The 26,032-nt window shown below is 33.7% G+C and overlaps 2 protein-coding genes across 2 annotated transcripts; both read right to left on the bottom strand.

Moving 5' to 3' along the window:
* Positions 1-1,345: 1,345 nt before the first annotated feature.
* Positions 1,346-13,086, bottom strand: LOC132188999 (sister chromatid cohesion protein PDS5 homolog C). The gene is made up of 14 exons (XM_059603462.2): positions 12,695-13,086; positions 9,746-9,949; positions 9,450-9,631; positions 7,978-8,104; positions 7,701-7,898; positions 6,994-7,041; positions 5,933-6,865; positions 5,721-5,831; positions 4,895-4,962; positions 3,562-3,613; positions 3,278-3,364; positions 3,154-3,197; positions 2,365-2,439; positions 1,346-2,292 (listed from the first exon to the last, which is right to left on the bottom strand). The coding sequence occupies exons 1-14, from the start codon at positions 12,794-12,796 to the stop codon at positions 1,716-1,718; spliced, it is 2,808 nt and encodes a 935-aa protein (XP_059459445.2). The 5' UTR covers positions 12,797-13,086; the 3' UTR covers positions 1,346-1,715.
* Positions 13,087-16,288: 3,202 nt separating this feature from the next.
* Positions 16,289-21,863, bottom strand: LOC132189501 (NADP-dependent glyceraldehyde-3-phosphate dehydrogenase). The gene is made up of 9 exons (XM_088510706.1): positions 21,589-21,863; positions 20,813-21,006; positions 20,300-20,428; positions 19,124-19,243; positions 18,873-19,009; positions 18,459-18,614; positions 17,652-18,030; positions 17,403-17,519; positions 16,289-16,643 (listed from the first exon to the last, which is right to left on the bottom strand). Exons 1-9 carry the CDS (start codon positions 21,731-21,733, stop codon positions 16,530-16,532), a joined length of 1,491 nt encoding a protein of 496 aa, XP_088366832.1. The 5' UTR covers positions 21,734-21,863; the 3' UTR covers positions 16,289-16,529.
* Between the last annotated feature and the right edge of the window lie 4,169 nt (positions 21,864-26,032).

Raw genomic sequence — 26,032 nt, forward strand, 5'->3', positions numbered from 1 at the left:
AATTTAACAGATTGAGTTAAAATACTTTCCTCTAATCTAATGTAGAGAAAAACTTTGTTAGTTATCAGAATTCCTTGGCATAATGAAGTCAAACCCTGAATTTGGGAATGTTTATGCAACACCTTTGCAATGGATAAACACCAAAAAAGAAAAGGGAAAGTGAAATCGAGTTGATAAGGACAATATAATTGAGAAACAAACTGGGAAAGCGAAAACATGATGTGGATTTGAAATTTTGGATTATATTTCAAAATGGATTACATCCAAATCATAATGACGTGGACCTCAATTATATTTTACATATTCATAAATTGGGAAAGACGGTTCCATTTAAACAAATTAATGACATAAATTGGGGTATAACTTTTATTATAATCTATTTACAAATTTACGTGACAGTTCACACGAGTACCATGTAAATTACTTGTAAGGAATTTGTAAAAAAAAGTTATAGTATCCCTAACAGCAACTCATACTAATTTATCTTTTTCCTCTCCCCTTTTCCTTCCCCTACATAAAAATAAAAAATAAAAAAAATGGCTTATCTTTTGACTGCCAAAATGGAAGTTATTCAAACGGTCCACAGGCCTAAATGTTTTTTTATAGTTGTATATATATTGGGCTCCGTTTCAATTGAAGACACTTTTGACTGGACCTCAAAGCCAGTTTATGAACATTCTAGTAAACCATGCCTAGCATTTACTAAGTAAACCACTTCGTGAAAAACAAGTGAAGCCTATGAAAAATACCCACATGGGCAAAATCTTATTGCAGCGGAATGAGGTTTGCACTATAAAAGAACAACCTTGTAGAATGATTTCTAGAGATCCGGAAAAAGATAGAAGAAAGCCGTAACTTTGTTAAAGAAGCCCAACAAGATTTTGCACCACTGATTCTGACTCGTTAAATTAAAAATAAATCAAATTCTAATTATTCTATATAATATTATACCCATTTGCGTGATCACATGCCCAACACAAAATTAACAACTTAAAATCAAAAAATCTAGTCCATTTAATTAATTAAGTTAAGGTTGACCTATATACTTGTATAGCCCCAATTGTCACCTCTTGTGTTACATCCAAGAAAAAAGGTCAGAACGTAATTGCAGATACCAAATCAGGGTTCCGAATAGATAAAACACAAGATTGGTGTTGAAATCCACGTTTTACAAGTATATTAATGACAGAACCTTTACATCATTAAGGATGAAAATTATGTAAAAAAAAGTTTATAAAAATGAAAACATTTCCCGGGTAAATTATTGGGAGTATCCACAAAAACCCCCGGTTAGCGTGAGAATGCATGTAAGAAGAGGAAGCTAGGACGGTGAAGAGAAAAGAAATTGTGCCAGCCAAGTTTTGAATCTATTACACTGCCTATAAAAACCATTTCTCGAACAAAGCTAAGCAAAGTTCTCTACTGCTGTCTCCCAAATAACACGAAATTCAATCTAAAAACAAGAATGTAGAGCAAAGCTAACTAAACCCTAGCAAAAACCACTATAAACTAGGCTACCTGTGGATTACAAGCTAGTCACAATCTGGCAATTATGTCAAAAGATGATGAAGAATACCTAATTGACAGCTTATGTTAACTGCAGCGCTGAGTATCAAACAAAGCTGCAGAAGCTGGTGGTAGGAAGATTTGACTATTATATAAAAAAGGAGAGAAGACAAAACAGGCTTCAGAGATAAAGAGAAAAGCAAATTTTATCAACTTTTAGCCCCCCTTCGTCGCTTCTTCCCACTTTTGTTGTCACTTCCCTGTCCTTTTGATGAATTTGGCGACTTCCCCTTTGCTGTACTTTCAGGCACCTTAGCAGAATCACTTGAGTTTTCCTTCGTATCCTCACTCTCTTTCGTCTTTGATGAAGAACCAGACTTCACCTTGCCAGTACCATTATTAGCACTAGACTTACCACCACTTTTGGGGTTTTTGCCTTTGGAAATGGAGGCACTCTTGGGCGTGTCCTGCTTGGACTTTCCAGTCTTTACAATATCTTGCTTGGATTTTGTGGAAGTTCTCGGTGTGCCGCTATCATCATCCTTGGATTTGCCAGTCTTGGGTATCTCGGGATCACTGTTCTTGGATTTCCCAGCCAATTTAGGAGTAGCATCAACTGATTTACTACTGCCACTTCTAGGTGCATGATCCTTAGATTTGCCACTACTGACATCTTCTGATTTGCTTAGAGTCCTGAGGGAGTCCTCTTTCGACTTGCCACCACGAGACTTCCGATCAGATTTTGAAGATGTACCTTTGGACTTGCTGGAGGAAGCACCTCCACCCCTGAAAAGTAAACCAAACTCTTAGAAGACAAATAAAGAATACCACCAAAAATTGATTAATAAAATCACTCACTTTTTGGGTGAAGCATCCATCTTTCCATGCTTAGTTGACTCATCAGAAATTATTTTCAGTTTCTTCTTCGAGGACCTGACAGTAATGATCAAAACAAAGCAAAGTAGATGTCACAAAGATAAGCAAGAACGTTTGCAAATAAAACAAACGAGAAAGCCAAAGGAGCCCACCACATAAGCCATTTTGCATTAAGGACAACCGCTGAAGGTAGGGTTAAAATAATACCAAAAAAAAAAAAAACACTCATTAAACCAAAAGAATTGCATCCTTAACCCGAAAACTTGTATTATTGAAAATCAGAAGAACAAGGGAACCAATTAGGCAGTGACAGACAACAATATAGACAGCTCAAGAACAAAAACAACACTGTTATTTAGATTATCCCACAGAAACTCGAGCAACTTATTTAATTAACAGGGATGATTAAATAGTTGGAGTAATGTATTCACATGTTGAAATTGAAAAAAGAAATAGCTACAATTCATAAAGTAGTGTCGTACTACAACAGCAGGTAGAGATGGAGTTAATAGGTCATATTAACTTAATATCTCGAATGACAAATTTGTCAGTAAATTTATCATGCTGGACCAATACATAAGCTGATACAACATCCATGGCAGGAAAATAAATAATGCAACAACGCTAAAAATTGCTAAAAGTGGTTTTGGACCGTAATTCGACAGCAATTAAAGATAACACTGAGGAATTATATTTAGAACATCTTATAAGAATAGCATAATGCAACAAATTCATGATTGAAAAGTTGATATGAGATAAAGCAATACATACGTTTTAGTGGGAGCATCAGGACTTCGGGGATCAGTTGCTTGTTCCTGTTAACAAAACATATTAGCATGAATCTAGAACATAGGAAGAAAGTACAAGCTAGAAAATATATCAGGGCGCCACCCACCCCATCTGACCCAGAGTCGCCTCCAATGAGCTCCCACTTTTCCTTCTTAAGATATAATGTTTCTTCATCACCATCAGTATATAAGACCTGTATAAAAGAACACCACAATCAAAGTAAAAAAGAAAAGTCAACATCAAATTCAATGCACAAGGAAAAAAAAAGACCACCTTTATTAGTGAATAAAATAATCCATATAAATTTTCATAATCACCAATACAAGTTTTATTAAAAAAAATAAACCAATAGAGATAATAGTTATATGGCTAGAACAATTGGCTTCTGACCTTATGCTTTTTTGTTTCAGAAACAAAAGAATCAACAACACCTTCATAAAACCTGCAAAATTATAAAATAGATGTAAGAAAAAACAAGCTCAACATTTCCATAGCTCACGTACAATGAATTTCCCAATCAAATTCCAGACTTCTCCATAAATAGATATACAACCAATAACAAATAAACTGGAGTTCAGTTAATAGGCAATGCAAAGGGTAACATTACAATTCCTTCATACAAATCACGGTTGAAACTACTACACAACCATTTGAAAAGTTATGAAGCTACCACTTGTATTATGAAATTAGTCACTACTCAATAATACAGGATTATGCAACTTTTAGTGGCGAGGTCCAGGGGCGGGCACAACTGTGTGATAATCATGATATACAGGATAGGATCCACACCTCAATTATATAGGACAGGATCATCTCGGATCTCCTCCCCTACACAATTGGACATGAAAGCTTCCTCTCATCCAGCTCAGCAGTTACACCAATAAAGATAACCCACTTTCTTTATCTACATATCCTCCACAAGATTTACTCCTTACTCAACCTCCCAGTTAATACCAAGCAACATTTCATCTCATTCTTCTTTTCAACTTCATTCCTAATTTAGGCTCACAATTTCTAGTTCACATTTAAAATACAACATCCTCTAAACTTCAGTGTACCTACACATCATAATCGCTGCTAATGAAGGAATCCCCTCCTTTACAACTTCATCTGTCATCTCTATGCCTCCTAAATTTCTCGTATCTCCCTCCTTCCAAATGGACCTAATTACCCCCATAAAGACCAAACTCCCACAGACCGCCACAGGTGACAAGCCATCACCACTGAAACCTAAGTAGCATTAACTTTCAGGTACATGACATCTAGGATATGTAAATAATTCAACAAAAGCTACTTGTATTCACAATGAATAAAAGTCGACAACAATTGAAGAATAAATATTCAACAACTTTACAGTGATTAGTTGTCATGAAAGAAGTTGAACCTAGATTTTTTTATTAAAAAAATGATGACATGGCTAGCCTATAAATGAACTTTTTTTTTTTTTTTTTTGGGTTTGGTCTATGAAATGATTGAATAACATATAACAAAAACACTTGATCAAAACTACTTAAAATAATAACAGATAAGAGACACACATGAACACACCAGCACTTAACAGTTAAATTAAGAAAACTCACCAGAAATGGCTTAGAAAGAAAATGGAAAAAATATAAAACAAAATATACACAACCTCACAGAAAATCAGCATCCAACAAGATCAATTAATGAAGATCTCCAGCAAAAACTTTTGAAGCATAGAGAAGATAATAATGGTGCTTACATCCGATCCTTCGGCCACCAGACCTTAATCTTTGAACCAACCAAGTTCTCACCATAACCATCAGAGTCCTGAGATGGGAATCACTCAATAAGAAATTGATCCCAAAAGCATAAAAGTTTCTTCAAGTTAAATCCCAAATATAAAATATGCAAAGACAAGTCTTGCAGTGTGCTTGAAATTGAAATAATTTCAGGAGCCCAATGCCAAGAGTTATTAAAACAACTTATTGAATCATACAAGGTTGGCTAAAATTTCGTAACATAATCAGTTTATTCGGGCCAAAACAAACCATCAATGCCACTACTTTTATAGTATTAATCTTCTACACATTATTAACAAACAGCTTAGTTTTCTGCACCAAAAAAGTAATATCTCAGAACAAAAGGATACAGAAGACCACAAATTCTAGATATTTGTTTACACATGCAGGAAAAAAATTCACATGAATACAATGAAAGCTCACAAGCACCAAAATAATGCTCTGCAACCACTAATTCATATATCAGGTGAGACTAGTGGATGTATCAGTAGACCCAACCAACAACATGGAAAGTAGTCGCAATGGAAAAACTCACACCCCTACACAAACTTTCAGTCTACAAGTATCCATTGATCATTCTAAATCAAGAGAACTTCAACTGATTTGCACTACTAAAAAATAAAGCCAAAATCTGACACAAAAAGGTTACCAGCATGCAATCTATGTGTTCTACAGAGGACGTTCTACATATTCAAATCCCAAGCACAATATTTCACGCAAGTTGAAATTTCATTTTGGAACTTGGAAAAAGAAGAAAAAAATCATTGCAGAATCAAGATTAGTTACTTTTTCCTTGTCTGGAGTACGCTTCCTCTTGGAATTTGCCTTAGGGGTCTCCTCCAAGCTACGATCATCTTTAGTTGATTTTGTCAGTGACTTTGGTGAAGTGACCATTTTCTACATAAATCATAATAACAATTCTCTTAGTTACAGAATTCAACAAAGCATTACAAAGAAAAGAAAGCAAACTCATCACTACATAGTTAATAAGAAAGTACTTTGTCATTATCTTTAGAGGAGGATTTTGTTACATCCTTTTCAGAAATAGTTTTTCCTCGTCCACGCTTTTTCGTGTCCTCTAGCTGCTTTGAAGGTGGTCCATCACCAATCTTACTGCTTCCATCTACCTTCCTAGCTGACTGCTTCAATGGTTTTGCCTCTGAATAACTTATGCTGGCACTTTCCTTTTTGGATGCATCAACTGCAGTTGGAGTTTTATTCTCATTAGAAACGTCCCCGGGCACCTTTTTCCCTGAACGTCTATTTGGTTTTATTTCCGAATCACTTGTTCCTTCAGATGCTTTTTTGGAAACATCGTCTGCAGATGGGGTAGCCTCCTTATTCAAGCTCCCTTTTTTCTTTTGTCGTCCACCTGCCTTTTTGGAATGACTTTCATCTGGATGGCTTCCACTTGGGGATTGAGAAACAACATTCCCAGATTCATTCTCCAGAGCCTTAGGTGAGGATAGCTTAATACCAGCTTCTTTTTCATTTTCTGTAGACCCAGCTGCCTCAACAGATGGGTCCTTAACAGGTGAACTAGGCACATCCTCACTGTGACTTTTATTCTCAGGCAGTTTTTCAGTTTCCACCTCATCATCAATAAGAGAACTGTCAGAAGGATCAGTTGATTTCGCTGAAGAACTGATTTTTCTTCCTCTTTTCTTAGTAGTTTCTTCTGGCTTAAGTTCTGTATTTATTTCCTTCTCAGTCTCCAAACTATCAGGTTCAACATTGCTCGATGTATTCATACTTTTGGACTGATCAGTATGATGATCATGCTCTTGCTTCTTTTCAGAATTTGAATGTGGCAAAGAGTCATCTTCCCCAGTCTCTGCAACACCATTGCTCATCACCAAGTTGGGAGATCTCTGAATGGCAGGATCAACTTGTTCAGAAGAAACAACTGCCGTTGCTTTCTCTTTATCCTCCTAATCAATAGAACAATGATGTAAATGACCACCACAGGCTCAAAACTTAGCTTACATGGAAGCAAAAAATCATAAATAGAATTAAAAAGTAAAGCAAAACACTAAAAAAAAGTGGAAGAACAACATACTGGGGCTGACTCATCCAAAGATGCCCCAACTGACTTGCTCTCATCAGCCTGCAGAATATAAACACCCAATTTCTTGGTTAAATTCTTGTCACATACACAAATTATAACACCAGCGAACTAGCGCAAGCAACAACCAATGACAACTTCACCAGATGGAAGAAATATCCCACATGAGACAACTGCTCAAGAGCCCCACCCCAAAAAGAAAAAACGGCATTCAACTAAAAAAAAAATCATATAAGCTTCAAATGAAGATGGAAAAACAATTGTGATTATCCATGCACCTACTCTAGGACTGTCCACATCTAGACAACAACAAAAATCTCTACACTAATGCTGCCAAAGTTAGAAGCAAGGGAACAAAAAAAATGTCGTAGTATTGTTTCAAGTCACTATTTTTATGGTAACATTTCATAAGCAAATTTAAATTTTGCTTTTGGGTTATTATGGAATACACAGTTTGCAGGAGAAGAGATGGTGATTGGTGGACAAAGTAACAATAAGATGGTAAAATGGCAACAATGATGCCAGATGAATTGCTAGATTTGGTTGACATGCTAGTCAAATGCCATGACAAACGGGACACAGCAGATCAGGGGCAGCTACAGTGATGATTATGAGGAAGCACCAAATCAAGTGTTCTTTCAGAGTCACGAAAAAACAACAAATGTAAAATTTGTCTATCTAGAGACCAATTACAAGAATACCATATCTTTGCCAGCAGCGTGGACTTCATTCTGCTCATCGGCACCAGATGTCTCTTGGCATATTGAAGCAACAACTTTACTATAATCATCAAAAGATATTCCCAAGGTTTTCACTGCTTGAATCAAATAAGGTTTAACTTTAGTAGTGCAGCTTTCAAGCACTCTCTCCGCCAACTTCCGAGCTAGGGGCAGAACTTCCTGCAAATGGAGGATGTCAGAAAGTTAATAAAAATGAGAGGGGGGAGAAGCATATTGTCAGTCACAATGTACAATTAACCTCATTGTCCTTTTTCACACTGTCTAAGATGGGAGTGAGTAACTCTAGAGAAATATCTTCACTTTCTTCTATAACAAGGGTCATAATTGTCTCCATAGATGAAAAGACATTCTCTGGGTGATAGTCCCTGACAGTTGAACAAGGGGAAACCATCAGCAATACGAGATAATCACAAATTGAAACAAATTAAATAACAGGAAGGTTTTGAGGAACAGTAACTCCAACTTATTGGAGATAATGGCAATATAGATTTGAAACAGAAAATTTCAAACAAAAAGGCAATAAATTGGGTAATCTGGGAAGAGGATAGGCCTGAACAGTGTGAAAGGAATACTGCATACCTCTCTATAAAAAAAGATAAAAAAATCAATAAAATCAAAGTTCTCAAAATATCAAATAAATCATAAGAGGATGAAAAATAGGGAGTAGCAAAAACTAAGGAAAAGGTGCGCAAACTTATCACTTCAAGTCATGCAACAATATTATGTCATCCTAAATCCTTTTCCACAGTATGAATTTCCTGTTTCCCCAAATACCAACAAATTCTAAAAGACAATGAATAAATGAATGAATTAGGAATCGTGCATAAGGAAACAATCCATAAATCTCAACCACTTGATATTGATTACATTATATTCGAAGTGTTAAATCTGAGTACAACACTCTAGCTACAAATCCTTCTCAAATGTTCATATTTTTTTGTTATTTATTTAGTTTTCAGCCAGGTCTGTTATTCTTCTCTTGATCTCAACAGCAATTACATTTTTAGCTTTCCATTGACCTTGTGTTCCTCTAACAAAGCAACAAAAGTGGTATTATATTACCAGTAACTTGCACTTCCACTTTAATAAAATAGCTAAACAAGCCCGAAATCCCTAACAGCAAATTGATAAACATTTTTACCGTAAGCATTTGCAAACAATTATCTTATTAATGTTGCTAATCTTTCTCGGGATGACTTAATCTGGAAAAATAACAATACAAACAACAAATGCAAAAGAGAATAGTTGTCATGGGATTCAGCCATATAATTTACAAGACCGGGTATACAATAACAGTTTGGGCTCCAAGCATATTTACTTGATATAAATCAACAATACATTATTGATATAATTCATGTCATGTAAATATGCTAATAGGTCTTTCAAGACGGTGTAAGCATAAGTTCAGCAGTCAAACCACAAAGTACAGGGGTATAATTGTATTTTAGTATCCCGTAGGATCATTTAAGGAACCCTTCATCTACAGATATAATGCCCTACAATAAGGTCATATACATGCAGCCAACCCTGTCCAATAGCACCACTGACACCAAAGTATATCAGTCTTATGTTTATGGACCATTTCACAAATCAAATGTATCAAAAAGATAACCAGACTCCAGAATGAAAGACATACTACAGCAGATATCTGTCAATAACAAAATATCCTCAAGAAGGGGCGACTCTCAACAAGAAAATAATGGTTCATACCTTATTGCCTTCAGGAAATTCTGGAACATCTCAAGGATCAGTGCATCACATTCAAGATCCAACATCACCACACATGACCTGACCTTAGCAACAGTTTCAAGAATCGAGGTCCTCTTTGTATATGACCGACTGGAATTGTCAGATAGATTTTCAAATGAAGATACAATCAACTGAAAGATCTCCTGCATAACATAAAATGAAAGTTCATAAAAACGCTGTAATCTTTAGAGAACAAAGAGACAGACAGTTCATATATAACTTTTCTCCCAATGTCTAGACCAATTAGTTCCAAGTACCTTCATTTGGTCATCATCATAAGGAGCATCAGGTGCAGTTATCCTTGTTATTTCACTGATGCAAGAGGCAACTGCAACTTTTACATCAACGTCTGAGTGTCTAAAAAGTTTATCAGCAACCAATGCTTTCAGTGAAGGAGAAAGTGCACTTTGCATTGATTTGGAGGGAGACTGTTCCACTCTTGATAGACAGTTCTCTACTCGCTAAAATCGCCAGGGAAAAATTTAAAAAAAAAAAAAAAAACAGGATTATTCAAATGCAATGATAAAAAGTAACAGCTTCTGCTATTTTCAACCTCTCATCATTACAAAAATTAACATAAATATAAACATTTAAGTATTCGCTGAATGGAAAAAGTTGTGACAGTAGACAATAAATTAGCCTGATACTAAAAATTTTTACAGCCTAACAGTTGCAAATTCATTTGGTAATGTTTGCAAAAAGCATTAATGAAACAGACCAAAAAGGGAAGAGAGTGCATGTAAAACAAACTCAAAATTATAAATATGAATAGCAGTAAACCGAAACCAACAGCTCTAATAAATCTTTTTTTATAAGTAATTCAATATCATTAGATAAGTGATGTGGGGTGCAACCCTAGTACATAGGTATCACAAAGGAGACTTCCAAGAAACTTGTCAGATCATTCTCCATTGATGTTGGATTGTGGGGTGTCAAGTGTAGGAAGTAGGTATTCCAAGTTTGAAATCAGAGGGATTTATGGAGCAGGTGAACACTTGGTGGCTGTCCTATAGCTTTCAAGGATTACCAAGCTTCATATTGGCAAGTAAGTTGAAAGCATTGAAAGTAGATTTTAATCAGTGGAATGAAGAGGTTTTTGGTGATGTAGGGAAGAAAAGGAAGGATTTTTTTGGAGGACAGCCACCAAGAAAAAGAAGGTTTTTGGGTGTCCTAAATCAAAGAACAATTTCATGCTATTGCAATAGCATTAAAACATATCACACTTGAAATTAAAGAAACAGCTAATCTTTTAAAAATTATATATGGCAGTACCAACACAAAATGAAGAGTCTTATAATTCGTAAGATCATCTTTCCAAGCAGCTTCCATGAAAATCTCCTCTCTCTCAACAAATTAGTTAAGCAATACACACTTCCTGTATTCTCTATATATCCAAATTGCTTGGATTCTATAATTGCCCCATAACATGTACCTTCTCAAAATTACCAAAAATTCCTCCACATAAATTTTCTATCCTCATGTAGTCTTTTATGACAACAAAACTTCTTCAATAATTTTCTTTGACAATCAATAGCAATATCAAGTAAACTTCCCGTTTGCATCAGGAGCAGCATGGATGATCTAAGTTGGGTTATAACAAGAATGGAGCATTTTTTATTATAAAAGATTATTAAGATACTTATTGAATATGCACCATCTACCTAGCTCATTACAGGCTTGAAAGGAAAAGAAAAAAAAAATTCAAAAGTTGTAAATGCACCAAATTCTGAAAATATAACTTATGCAGGGTCATTGTAGACTTGAAGAAAACATCATTGAGGCCACTTCGAATAAATCCAGCATCACGAGCTTCACTCATATGCACACATCAGGCCCTGATGATTACCTTTTATGCCCCACCTACACCCCATGCCACGACCAAAAATAGGGCTTCCCTACTTTCAAAAAAGGATAAATCTTCTAAAAGTAGTTTACATAAAAGTACGTAACAGAATTTTATCACACCCACTAAAGGCCCTTTGTGAAATTGAATTTAAATCTATTAAATACACAACAGAAAATATATACGTGTGTATATGTAAAGAACAGCTAAGACATTCAAAGAAAAAAGACAACACCCCTCTCAATAGTTCGTTGTTAGAAAGCAAAACAAACGGACAGTAAGAAAAGAACAAATGGGTCAAATCATGTTTACAACCATGTTTTAATGAAAAATTCAGTTAGAAAAGGAAAAAAAACAAGAACTTCAGTTATTATAGTGCCATGCTTATCCATAATTCCACCTCCCTCGAAGAAGTTATAATCCAAAATGTACCTCTCCTTTCCATATTTTCTTTCCAGAATTTATGTGGGAAACAAACAGAGATCGTGAAGTTCCAATTATTACCTCTTTCCCCTGACACTCCCTCGATTCCTCTACAGTTACGACGACAATAATGAAAATTCAATTATCTCAAAAGTTCCTTAGTATCCAACTTGGTTTCCTTACTTGTACTGGTTGATAAAAAATTAATTAATCAATTAAATCTTGTCAATAAATACTGATATCTGAAGTCATTCGTGTTTCCCTAAGTATATGAAACTACATGCCATCTTAGTTATCGCTCATTCCCGATAATCTCCTGAGCATAACGCTAATATGGCATTGTGTTTAATGCAGAATCTAAACAATTGCCCCACAGCTAATGAAGAAAGGCGCACATATCTGCATTCATAACTTCAAAAATGGGCGTGCAGACCTACTTTACACAGATGCTAGCCCCACACTAAAGAATTATAATAAAATTTCACCGCTAAAGATTCACTAAAATCTCTCATCCAAGGTACTGTCGAAAATAAGTGTCACAGACTCATAAAAAGACAACAGCTTAACATCAGAATATTAGTTATACTGCATGCGCAACTTCTAATTCCAACCAGTTCTTCAAATACACATGAAAGCAGTGCCATGAAGTAAGCTCATAAGATTAATTCAGAAAATAAAACTATAAGCCGAGAAAATAAGCAAGCAACACAGCATGCAACACATCAATAAAAAGACAAAAAGGCTAATAACACAGATCAATAAAACCACTAAAACCCCACATCAGAAGCTTCAATGGCCCAAAAATATCACGAACCCATCTCATCAAACCCACAAAATAAGCAACTTGGAACACGTACAAACTTGGACAAACAAATTAAAAAGACAAAACAATTTGTAAAAAGTTTCGGTACGAATGGGAAAAAGAAGATTAGGGATTTACGTCGAGGAGAGGGAGAAGCTCATCCACGGACGACGGAGGGTCCACGAGCCTATTCCCAGCTTGCAGAAGCTGCTCCTCGAGCTCCGTATCCGAAGTCGCCATTGTTGCTCGCTTTGTAACCCTAGATCCTTCCAAATCTCACACCCCTCGCTCCGATTTCACACCATCGAAACCCTAAGAACGCACGAATCGAAGAAACACAGAGAGAGAGAGAGAGAGAGAGAGAGAGAGAACTCGACAGAGAGAAAATTGGGAATTTTCAAAGAGAGAAACTTTAGGGTTCCCTTTTTTTTTAGGGATTTCCGGACAAATTTCGCGAAAAAAATTTAATAAAATCTCGATCTAAAATATTTTATACAAAATTAATAAGTTTTTCTTCTTCCTCTTTTTTTTTTTTTTCTTTTTCTTTTTCTTTTTTTTTTTTGGGCTCTGTGTTTGTGTGTGGGCGTGGGCGTGGGGTACTAGATTTTTACCATGGCGCGCCCTATAAAAAGGAGGATCCAGCGATGCCTGGACTCCTGGTGATTCAATTTGAGTTAAATTCCGAGTTTCAGATCCGCCTTTTGATTTTCAGGACGTGGGGGCCCACGTGGGGGTTCCCTGGACCGTTGTTTTTTTTCTTTTTTTTTTTTTTTTGGTGCCCTTATTTTTTGGGTACGGGAATAAATGGGTGGTGAACATATTTAGGTGTCGTGTCACATTTCACAATGGTTTTAACAATATTATCCACTGCCATATTAATACTAATAAAAATATATATTTTTTCTTTTAAATAAAATTAAAAATTATTATCCTCAGTCAAAGTTAAAAAATAAATTTATTACATTTATTTTACGCGGACTAACTAACGTGTGACTTTTCTTTATTTAAATTTTAAAACATGTAAGTCAGCCATATAAATAAGTATAATAAATGAGTACAAAGAGTAACATTATTCATAATCTAATAATTAATGAAATACGATCTCTTGTTCAATGTTTTATTTTGTTGTATCTAATAATATGAATTAAATATTTTTGTACACGAGGTAATAAGGTATATTTGTAAAAACACACAACTTTAACACCCAATTGAGAATGACAGAAATTTCCTTTAAACTAGTCTGAAAGAAATATTCTTCAACCTATGTAAAATAATGTCAAGTGTCTATAAACATTTAAAATGTACATTAAAATCTTAACATCATTTGAAATTACTATTTTTTTTTCAAATCACACGTAAAAATATCGCTAAACAAAATGGACACTAAATATTTTTTTTTAAAAAAAAAAAACATTTTAACACATGGAATTTAATTGATTTTGAGTATGATTAAATTATTATTAATAAGTTGTATATTTAAGGGGATTTTTCTAAGTAGGATAGAATCTGAACCGGAAGTTGCAATTAATGATTGTGCAAAAGGTAAGTTGCAATTTATTAAATTAAAATAAAATGTTCCTTCTAAGACAGACAGGCGTGGGCTTAGCTGGGAATTATTTACCAAAAAAAAACAAAACAAAAAGAATTTTAAATGGTAAAAAAAGTCAAATAGCAATTAGATGACTCTGGGTGCATGACACGTGCCACGTTCCCTTGTCGTCATTTGTCCCTCGTGGAATATGGAGACGGATAAGGATACTTGGAGTGATTTTTATGGGAACGACTTAATGTTGTTGGGTTTAATAGCGTAAATAGTGTTTATGTTATTTAATTTTTGAGGTAATTTTTGTTTGGACCCCTAAATTATTAGGTAATTTGATAAACCATCAAACTTCAAAATCTCTCAATTTGTACTCTTTAACTTTTAATTACAATCAATTTAAACCATTTCGTCAGATTTTAAACCATAAAAGTGAAACAATAATGTTTATACCCCTGACTTTTTTAAAAAAATTCTAAATTTACTCTTAATTCCAAATTATAAATAAATAAATTAAAAAAAAATCAAGGATAATTTAATCTTTTTAGGGATAAATCAAGGAAGTTAACTGCTAAATCTCACGGAGTGATTCAAATTGACTGCAATTGAAAGTTCAGGGTCCAAATTGAGAGGTTTTGAAGTTTGGAAGACTTCTCAAATCGTTTAGTAATTCAATAGTGTAAAGTGAAGTTACCCTTTGATTGATTAAATTTTGACAAAAAATATTTTTTATTAAATTTGATAACTCGATGGATTTTTTTTTTATTTTTTATTTTTATGATTTTGTAATAAAAGTTGTACTACTCTAATCATTTTACTAACTCCGAGCCACTTAAAAAATGGCCAAATTAGAAAGTCACAGTTTTTCTATAAATTGCTCCTCTATTAAACTAATCTAAACATGTAATTATCGCGTATATTTTTTTTTAAAAAAATGCATATAAAAATTACATGTTTTATTAAAAAGTACATTTAATTTTTTTTAAAAAGTTGTGCTTTGGTTTTGTTAATAGTGTAAAAGTAGAACCCACAAATGGCTGCCAAAATTAGGGAAAAGAAAGTGGGGCCAAACAGGCACCAATCATCGCATCTTTTCTTTTCTTCTTGCATGGACTATACTTTTCACTAGCAATTTGAGAGAAAATTTTATGAAGAAATACGGAAAAGACATGCAAAATTAATGAATTTTGAATTTTTCTATAAAACAAAATTCAAATTTAGAACATTTGTTCTCGTACTATTTTCAATTATCAATTTTCTTAAAATTTTAAGCTATTTATTATTTAATTAATATTCTATTATTCACCAACAACAAAATTACTAAACAGATCCCCCAAACCACCAGAAATAATAAAAATAAAAACACCCAACAAAAGCAAGAAGAAAATTTTAAGTGAAGCTTGTATGTCCAGCACACAACCACAAAAAAAAAAAAAACTACTTTTATAAAAGTAGAACTTTTCCATCATTTACTTTGTTAAAAAAATTGTTGTTTTGTTGTTTTTGTCTTTTTGTTGTTTTTCTTTTTTTTTTTCCTTCTCAAAACACTACTAAAAACATAAAAATAAATAAATAAGGAAAATACTATGTGTTCTTCTAGTGTTCTCGTGTCCTTCAAACTGTAATGTGGATTTTAAAATTATCATTAAATTTGAGATTATTATTATTGATTTTTAATTTATTAGTAATTTTAAAAGTCATGTCACAATTGAAATGACACAAGGAGAACACTTAACATTTCCCAATAAGTAATGTGCACATTTATGTCACATCAAAACAATTTTTTAAATTTTTTTTTTTTAAAAAAAAAAACTCCCCCAAAGCATATTAACTATTTAAACAGATTCTACATATAAGATTAAACATCCAAAGATTTGGAAAAAATGAGAAGATAAAGATAAAAAGTTATCCATTAAAGTACCAAGATCAAGAATTCAAGATAGATTAGATATTGTAGTTTGTATTTTGAGTTTTGAATATACAATAACAAGGAAAATGCCAAGTGTTATTCTTGTGTTCTTGTGGTGCTCTCCTAACTGTGATGTTGCTTTTAAAATTATCGTTGAATTTGAGATTATCATTATTAACTTTTAATCTGTTGGTTATTTTAAAAGTCACATCACATTTGAGAGGACACTAAAAAAATACTAAAAGAACACATAACATTTCCCCAATAACAATCATGAAGCCTATTCACACAGAAACTCTTTATTAACAAACATACCCTTTATATTACAATACAAGCAATACTTGATCCTCATCTTCAAGGAAGTTACTGATCCACTGAAGCAGATAGCTTTTATATTGCAGTGGCTACTCAGGAGATCCACCACATAAGCCTCTTTTCTTTTTTTTTTTCCTCTCTTACATAATATCACTTGGCATAGTATGCCTAAATACACTAGCAGATGTAATTTATATCCTTAGGGCACATCACCCCATGGTATAAGAAGGTGAGGGTAAGTTGATTACAGTGCTCTTGACCTTTGTCATCATATTTATGCTGTTAGTGATTCCTTGGGAACCAATTCCACTGTCCTTTAGACCCTGTAAGAAAAGAGTGTTAAAAAAATCACTAAGAGAATGATACATAAGGGATTCAAAAGGAATTGCTCAAATCACAGCTACTTATTTCAGCCAGGCAAAATACAAAAATAACATCAACAAGATTTGCGTTGGAAGGAAAAGAAGTACGTACAATCATCGGTGGGCAAAGTTTTTTGCCAATTTGGGTTGGAAGAATTTCCTTAAATCCAGTCTATTAAATTGACGTGTGTCCAAAATGCATGTAATTCTTGTTAACAAAACATGCAAGTTTAATAGACTGATCCAGTTTGGAGAAAAATTTCGTTTATCCTTGATAATACAAATAGCCAACTATGCTGGATGATTCCCCATATGATTATTAAGGGCTTGTTTGGTTGTATGTTTGAGGAGCTTAAAAGTGTTTTTAACACTCAAAAAGTCGGTTTAAAGAAAAAAATATCAATTTGGTAAAAGAATTGAAAGCACTTTTATGAGTCAAAAAATGACCAAAATGCACTTTGGACAAAAGCTTAAAAATGAAGCTTTTGTCAACAAGCGTTTTTTTGACTTAAAAGCTCTATTTCTTAAACACAATCCCAAACATACTCTAACTCATGGTATTAGTGAATATTGTGTCGAACCAGAAGAAGAAAGTGGCGTTCCTTCCAACTTTCTAAAACTTTTACAATAATTCTTCATAATGATTAATTTATCCAAACTAGATAGTAAGAAATATCCCCAAGCAACCGTGAAATTCAGTAACATGGAAAGATAAAGCACCTGGAAAGGAAAATGATCTGGTCCACGAGCTGGTGCCGAATTAATCTGAACAGTCCCTGTCTCCATTGCATCACTGATCAAAATTGCTTTGTTTATGTCTCTCGTAAAAACACAACCCTGCAATTGAATATCAGCTTATAAGGAATTCTGAAATCAGTTGCTTGGATGGTGCAGAGGATTTTTGAAATGAAAATTGTTAAAAAGTTTCAAATTGGAATGAGAAGTTGGGAAGGTTGACCAATATCACACCTGAAGGCCGAAATTGCTACCATTACAATGGCGAATTCCTTCTTCAACAGAGTTTATGCGGATGACAGGTAAGACTGGACCGAACGGCTCCTCCCAAGCAATCCTCATATCAGGTCGAACATTGTCTAACAATAACGGCCATACGAGGTTTCCCTCTCTTTTGTACTCCTGGCAGAATGTTGCTCCTTTCTGCTTTGCATCCATTACTAAGCCTTCAATAAAGTTAGCAGAGGACTCTGTAACAACTGGAGTAATATCACAGTCATCCTCAGGTGGCCCAACAGTTAATTTTGCTACTTTAGCTTTAACTTTCTCAACAAGAGTGTCAGCAACAGATTCCATGACCAGGACAACCTTTACAGCCGTACATCTTTGACCACTGATTAGATAACAATACAAAATTATGAGGACATGTGCTTCAACTGCAGATAGAGCCTTGTAAAACCAAAGTGGCCATAGTGATGAAATTATGATTATGAGAGAAGTTGGAGCCCAAAATTAACTGGAATTATTTGTACAAACAGCCAGGAAGAAAGACGTTGCTCCCTTGCCGACAATGTGAGGATGCATCAATGTGCCAGAAAACAATTTTTTCTAGTTAAGGAGTGTTATGCAGCTGCTCTAGACTCATTCTTCAACTTTATGAATAGTTTGGTACTTAAATTCTTTATTCATGAATAAAAAGTAAATTATAAAATGATATCTGTTAAATTGAGAAAGTTTAATATTAATTTAAGTCTCTTTGATAATATGGAGAATTCAGTCAAAGCGAGAGTGTTTAGCAACTCCATATTTTTTTTGCTTCACCTGTAAGAGAAGCCTCCTTTTATGATATTAGCTGCTGCCAAATCCAAATCAGCATCTTCAAGAATGATACACGCATCTTTTCCACCCAGTTCCATCTGAAGAGGAGTCATGCCTGCTTTCTTTGAAATTGCTATTCCTGTGTCTCCACCTGTGAAGCTAAGGTAGATAGATCGTTAGGTAGGAGAACATGCGACTTACTCGACATGCAAATATAGTGTTTCAAACTCAGAGTTAGTTTAAGTACACAATTCACATGCCTTAATTGTTTATAGAGGGATGCACAAGCCACTTGGCCCAAAAATCAAAACAAATAAATGTTGAAGCTATATGATTAGAAAAGGTTGTACAATCAAGAAGGATAAGAACCAGTGAAATTGATGGAAGGCAACGATCTTAAGGTGACTAAAAAATTACCTTATACAGTTAACCCCTGGATGCATTGTAAGGAAGTCACCAATCTCAGAACCTTTTCCTGTAACACAACTAATAAGGCCTTTGGGGAAGCCAGCCAAATGAAAGCAATGCACCATGTGCAATGCAGCTACAGCACCCTACAAGGAATAACAGTAGTTCATCAGAAAAGCTTGACTAAGAAAACCAGTTAAAAAAACATTTATACATGATGGAATGTGGAATACTAGGATCATCAAGGGTTAGTCCTATACCTGGGTTGGGGGCTTCAACACGATGGAGTTTCCAGCAATAAGTGCGGGAGCAATCTTTGAAACAGCCAAATTGACAGGATAGTTGAAGGGTGGGATAGCTAAAACAACACCTAATGGAATCTGCATAAATAAGAGTCTGAGAACATGCTTGCATTTTAATCACTGTCACAACACATGGGGAACTCATACACAATAATAAAAATGCTCTACCACATCATTCTCTATTCATCACATAAGAAGCAGCAGAGGAAGAGTCTCTCACGTTGTTTGAACTAGTCTATCTTAATGCTCAATTTCTGTTATAATGCTCAACTTAGTATTTGATACAGCTTCCAATTCTAAATTCATATCTAGTTTTCCCCCTAACATCAGAATTAAGACATGGGTATTGAAGTAAAAAATCAAGAGAATGCCTGACCACCAAAAATGTTTCCTCATGGCATCATGAGGCCAGATTTTACAGCATAATCTTGTCAAAGAATCGACCATTTCTTTCAAAGTAAATCTTGATTTTGCTGGTCATGAGTCATGAATTAAGACACTTGCATGCATTAAGTCCATAAAAAGTGAATTGTAGCAGTTCCAAGTAATTTTGGCACGCATTAAGTTGCATAAATAGCCACTACATAATAGTCCAGTAAGTTACATGCAAGCTTGGTGCCCCCAAAATTAATATTTGCCCCCACCCAAAAAAAAAAAGTTTTATTTTTAGTATTTTGCCTACTACTTTATTAACATTTTTTGGCAATAAAAACAAATGAAATTGACATTCGGATTATGTTACATTGTTTAAGGGGTTTCCGAGATATATAATGCAGTGGTTAGCTGATTATTCTCCGAATATGCCTAGTGTATTTTGATTATTCCCCTAAGGAAAAAGTCAGAAGACCTTGGAGAATACCCATTCCATATCAAGACAAAAAAGGTCACTGAAGTGGCTCTACCAGCAAAACCACAAAATCACTAATGAGATATGCTTTTCTTCATTCTACCCACCATCTCCCCACCATTTCTTCTCTCTCAGCCTTTTTTTTTTTTTTTTTTGAAAAAATCAAGATGACAAGGTGAAGAGATGGTGGGAAGAATGCATTGTAGCATTCCTCAATCACTAATAGAACAAATTACTACGGGGTGCCAACAGCACATGAGCACCTCAGAAATATTAGGTAAAATTACCTTTGAAGTGAGGCAATATTTGGTTCTCTCATTGCCAGGAAAACTATCAGAAACCAGAAACTTCCCTTCTCCAAGAATCCTCACCCCTTCTTCAGCACAGTATGACACCAAATCTCCTGACCTAACAACCTTCACCAGACCAAAAAACACACACAGAAAATTCAAAACCCAATTCTTTCCATAAAAAAATGCAGAGTAGGCATTATTTGATAAGCATTTGAACTTCTCCAAATACAAAGCATATCAACTTTGATTTTTTATTTTTTTTTATAAGTAGATCGATCTTATTATAAGATACAGGGGCACAACTCAAATACCCAATTCTTTCCATAAAAAAAAAATAAATAAATAAAAATAAAAAGGCAGAGTAGGCATTATTTGATAAGCATTTGAACTTCTCAAAATACAAAGCATATCAACTTTGATTTATTTTTATCTATTTATTATAAGTAGTTCAATCTTATTATAAGGCACAGAGGAAGCGCAACTCAAATACACAGGGAGTATACATACTTCGGTCACTGCATCCTTGGCTGGTTTAGCAATCTCTTTAACGAGGCACTCTGCAATGGGTGCTTTGTGCTCTTTCAATATTGCTGCAGCTTTGTGAAGCAATTCTGCTCTTTTCCACAAAGGGGTCTTTGCCCATGATTTTTGTGCTGTTTTTGCTGCATCTATGACTTTGTTCACCTCTTCTTGACTACAAGCTGTTCGGATTTAATTAAATAAAAACATGTCTAATCAATTATTCTACTCAATAACTATTGCAGCAATATAAGCTTTAATTTATAAAATTTGAGAATTTAGTACTATAACAGGCAGAATTGATAACTCTGCAAATAATTAGTACATTAAACTTCAAAAAATCAGATTATTCAATTTCTGCTCTAAGGTTGGTAACTTTGTTTGAGAAAATGTTTACCCGAAACACTCAACTACTTTCACCAACACTTTTTTAAACAAAAACAACCCTTTAAAAAGGGTTAACAAACAGAGCTAGTTTTTTATGCCATTAATTCTATGAGAAAAATGCTTTCTTTTTTGTCTTTTCTTCACTGTTTTGGGTTTTCTAACTTAAGCTAGCAGAAATAGTAACAACAATGATTGGAAAACCATCTATTTTTCAGCAGAAACTAATAACTAAGCAAAAAAACTTGCATAAAAACACATAACAACTTTCAAACAAAAGAAAAAACCGAAAAAAAAATAAAAAGTAAAAAGAACAAAACTTTACTCGAATTTAAGGTGAAACAGGAAGTGGGTGTGGATTGAAGTGGGTTATTGATTACCTTGGACCTTGAAATGGGTCTTGCAGGTGGTGGGGTTGATTATAGGAACACTTTTCCCTGAAGAAGACTTCTTCCACTCACCATCTGAGTAATACATGTACACATCACCCTCTATGATCTCTGCAAACACTCCACTTCCTGACATTTCTCGTGCTCTTGATCTCCTTCTTCTCACCGAGCTTTTAAAGCAGGAGTATTTGTAGAACTTGAGATACTGGTTAAGACTCTGGCAATTACTTTGAGGTGGTTCTAGCAGTCTGGACTTCGGTTTAAAGGACACGTGCACAGGAATATCATATGCTCGAGCATCAGCTCATGGTATACGCAATTTTATATGCTTGCTTACAAATTATAATTTACATGCAAGCCGCCACATAAATGCTTTTTTGCATTACAATCTACAATTGTTATTTTTAATTTTAATTAAAGGTAGATGAAACTGCTAACTACTTTTTAATGAAAACATAGCAAAATCAACGTCATAATATAAAGAATGATTTCTCTATCTTCAAATCGCATTTCTCATTTATCACAAAAACTACTTTTTTATGCATTTGGAGGTGATTCCCTTGGAGTAATCAATTGAAAATCTTATTCCCTTGATTAATTTATTATTATTTTTGTTAAAAACAAAAAAAAACAAAAACAAAAAACAAAACAAAACAAATATGAATTCTCGGACTTCTATCACAAATTTGGTGGTGGGTGCCACCTCATGTTATGGTTGGGAGTGGGCTCCGACTATCATATTTGGTGATTTTGTGAAAAAGATAAATTTATTGGCTTGCATTGTCATATTAGCGTGTAAAGATAATAGCATTACTCTTTTCACGGATAGGATTTGAATTGAGGAGGTTCCTTCAATTATTCATGATATTGTAACCCTAGAGCAAATTGCTCTCTCTATTTAGAGTCTTTACAAGCTCTAGATATTTCTCCATTTTAATGAAATCTTACGAAGTTTTTCTAACAAAAAAGAAAAAAAGAAAAATGCAATGACCAATAAAAATAAGATACTTTTAATGTTATGAAATAAACAATAATCTTAATATGAATCAACCAATGTCAAATTCAATGACAAATCAAAACCTCCATGTGGCCATGTGGTATAGATTGCATTACGCATAAGATTTATTTAGGGTAAAGTCCACATACCCCCTCAAACTACCATCCAATTGACAATATCCCCCTTAAACTTTCAATTGTGACAATGTCCCCTATAAACTACCAAAACATTGTCAATGTTCCCCCCAAGACTAGCAATAAGACAAAAATGCCCTTATATATTTATCAATAAGACAAAAATACCCCTATAAATTCAAAAAAAAAATTGATTTTTTAAAAAAACGAAATTTTTTAATTTAAAAATAATATTAAAAAAAAATTTAAACAAAAATTTTTAATTTTTTTTTTAACGGAAATTTGTATTTAAAAAAAAAAACTATTTTTTATTTAGTTTTAAAAAAAAATCAAAATTTTTTAAAATTTTTTTCTTATAAAATTGATTAAAAAAAAATGGCCAACATTTGGATTTTTTTTTTTTTTTTGTTAGTTTTAGGTTTTTTCTAGAAGTTTTAGTTTTTTATTTTTTTATTTTACTAAGGGTAATTTCGTCATTGAGGGGAACATTGACAATTTTTGCCTTTTTGGTAGTTTGTGGGGGGGGGACATTGTCACAATTGAAAGTTTGGGGGGAACATTGTCAATTGAGTGGTAGTTTGAGGGGGTTATGTGGACTTTCCCCATTTATTTATATTGCCTTTGTTTTTATATCCATGCTTGGGTGGCCCACCTACTTTTTATTTTTATTTTTATTTTTTATTTTTTAAGTTTAAGTTTGAAATAAAATAAAAAATATTATGGATGTTTTTGTGGAAAATGAAGTATATTAATATCTATTATTCTTGAAATTGTTATCCCTACGAGAATAATTATTCCTAAGAATATACCATTATAAAAAAATGAATTGTTATTCTATAAAGATTTATTTCGTAAACCAAATGAAGCTATATAGTTCGATTCCCCTTACTAACAAGAAAGGAGAGAATTTATTTTCTTTTTATGGCCTGCCTTGCCCCCAACAGGCGAGTGGGCTTGCATTCGGGTAGGAGACTTCATCCCTTACCTTTAGCCAGGATTTGAAATTCAAATATGGGTCGGGTCTCGCCCCATATGGGTCTAAACACAAGTTTTCTCATTTTTCATCAAATTTTGTGCTAGAATTTGATTTTAAAGCATAATTTTAATTTATAATCATAAAATCTTTTGATTTACGGGTTAAGAAACATATGGGAATTCCAATAAATCAATCAAAAAGGAATAAGCCTTTTGAAGAAAACAACTAGGCTGAATATATGGCTAAGAATACTCAAAAAATGGTTGAAAAATACTATAATTTACGAAATTAAAACCTGTAAAATTAATCTCCAAAGCCAACAAAAAAAAAAAAAAAAAACCATTAAACATTAAATTCAGAAGATCTAGTCAAACCACACCCATTATGAAACTTGAAACCCCAAAACAAAAAATCTCACAACAATAGTCCTCCAAACTCGCAAACATTCAATCACTCCACAAAAAAGTCATCAAATTCATACTAAACAATCAATATGGCACATAACTGGCTCTGGTGCTACTAATGCAAGAAGTTGGGAGAAGATTATCATATAAACATAAATAAAAGTACTTACCTATGATAATTGTTGTTTTAGTATTTGACTTGAAGAACCAATATTTGAACGTTTGTTGAATTTGCAAACCAATCCTAAAACTCTCACAATACGTTGAAGAGTGATAAATAAGAGTTTTTGGTCTATTTATTTTTCTGGATCTAACGTTGATTTCTTCCATCATGGAAAACAACATTTGGTGAAGTGAAACATTTGGTGAAAGGAATTAAGTTCTCTCAATCCAATTAAAGCATGTATTTTTAATAGTATTACCATATTAGGTGACATTTGACTTAGTACAATTCAATCTATTCAATTGATATTTATCCTTAAAAGCATGTAATTTTCACTAGGCTTGGGTATTGATCAAAACGGTCCGGTTTTGGCTCTTATCGGTTATTAACCGATAATTTTCGGTTAAACGGTTTATTAATCGATACCTGACCAATAAGAATTTTAACCGAAATTATCGGTTATAACGGTACACGGTTAAACGGTTAACCGATTTAACCGTGGGCTTTATATTGATTTATTTTGTTGGGCTAAAAATGAGTTTTTTTTTTACTTTTGAGAGCCCAAATACTTTTTGTTGTACTAAAATAACTTATTAAAAATAAGTTGTTTTAGGGCCCAAATACTTTTTGTTGGGACCCAAATATTTGTTTTTTGGACTAAAAATTGAAGCTTTTTAATATTGATCCACCACAACTTTTTTATATATTATAAAATACATTTTTCCACAGCAAATTGACTAATTAACATAATGAATGCTAATTAGACTAACAAAACTAGTTAATGAAAAATGTTTTCACCAAAGGCAAAGAAATCACATCCAATGCTATCACTAAAAAAAAATAAAACATACCCAAACCCAAATTAAGATAAGGTTACATAGGTATATATATAATCTCAAAACTACGTCGTTTTGGCATTCCTAATTAACGGTTTATATCGGTTAAACGATTAACCGATATGAAATTTCTAATCGGACCAAACCGAACCGATAAGCATACCGGTATAAAAAATTTAACTGATAAGGATATCGGTATATCGGTTAGTTTACAGTTAATATCTGTTCGGTCGAAACAGGTACACGGCCGGTAATCGGTAACCGGTTAATCTGTCCACTCCTAATTTTCACAAACATTTTTAAATGCACTTGTGAATCACATGTCCGAAAAGTTGACAAAACTTCTTCAAAACCAATTTGAAAAAAATTTGAATTCTATATAAAACATGTGGCTTTTACATGTATTTTAAAAATGCACGTGTAAATCACACATCGGAAAAAAGTTGGGGAGATAAAAGATACCTTGGGCTTTTTTTGGGCTTTAGCTAAAGTAGACCTTATTTCAGGCTTTTTTGGGCCGTTCTGTGTGCTCTAGTGGCAATGGACCTCTTAAATGAGTTGAGTCTTAAATCTAGTCCACACCAAGTGTGAAAATTTCTTGACATGTTGTTTGTATTTGAATTCAAACTACTGATCTTCGCCTCATAAGACACGAGGCATGTTCTTCTGCCAATATAATGTTTAGACTTTCTTTCTACATAAACATATATAAACATATATATATATATATATATATATATATATGCAATAAAAATAAATCAGTAAAATGGATATTCTCCGTCTCACGTTTACCGCTTCCTAGAGGCAAGGAGGGTCAGGCTTTTGTTACTCATTACTTCAGTCCAGTAACAAGCCTCCATGTCATCTAATATCCACGTGTCTCCTCTCTATTCGACTCCAACATGTCACTCCAAACGTGTCCCCG

This window comes from Corylus avellana, chromosome 9 (assembly GCF_965113065.1).
Source record: "Corylus avellana chromosome 9, dhCorAvel1.hap1.2, whole genome shotgun sequence".
Taxonomy (NCBI): domain Eukaryota; kingdom Viridiplantae; phylum Streptophyta; class Magnoliopsida; order Fagales; family Betulaceae; genus Corylus; species Corylus avellana.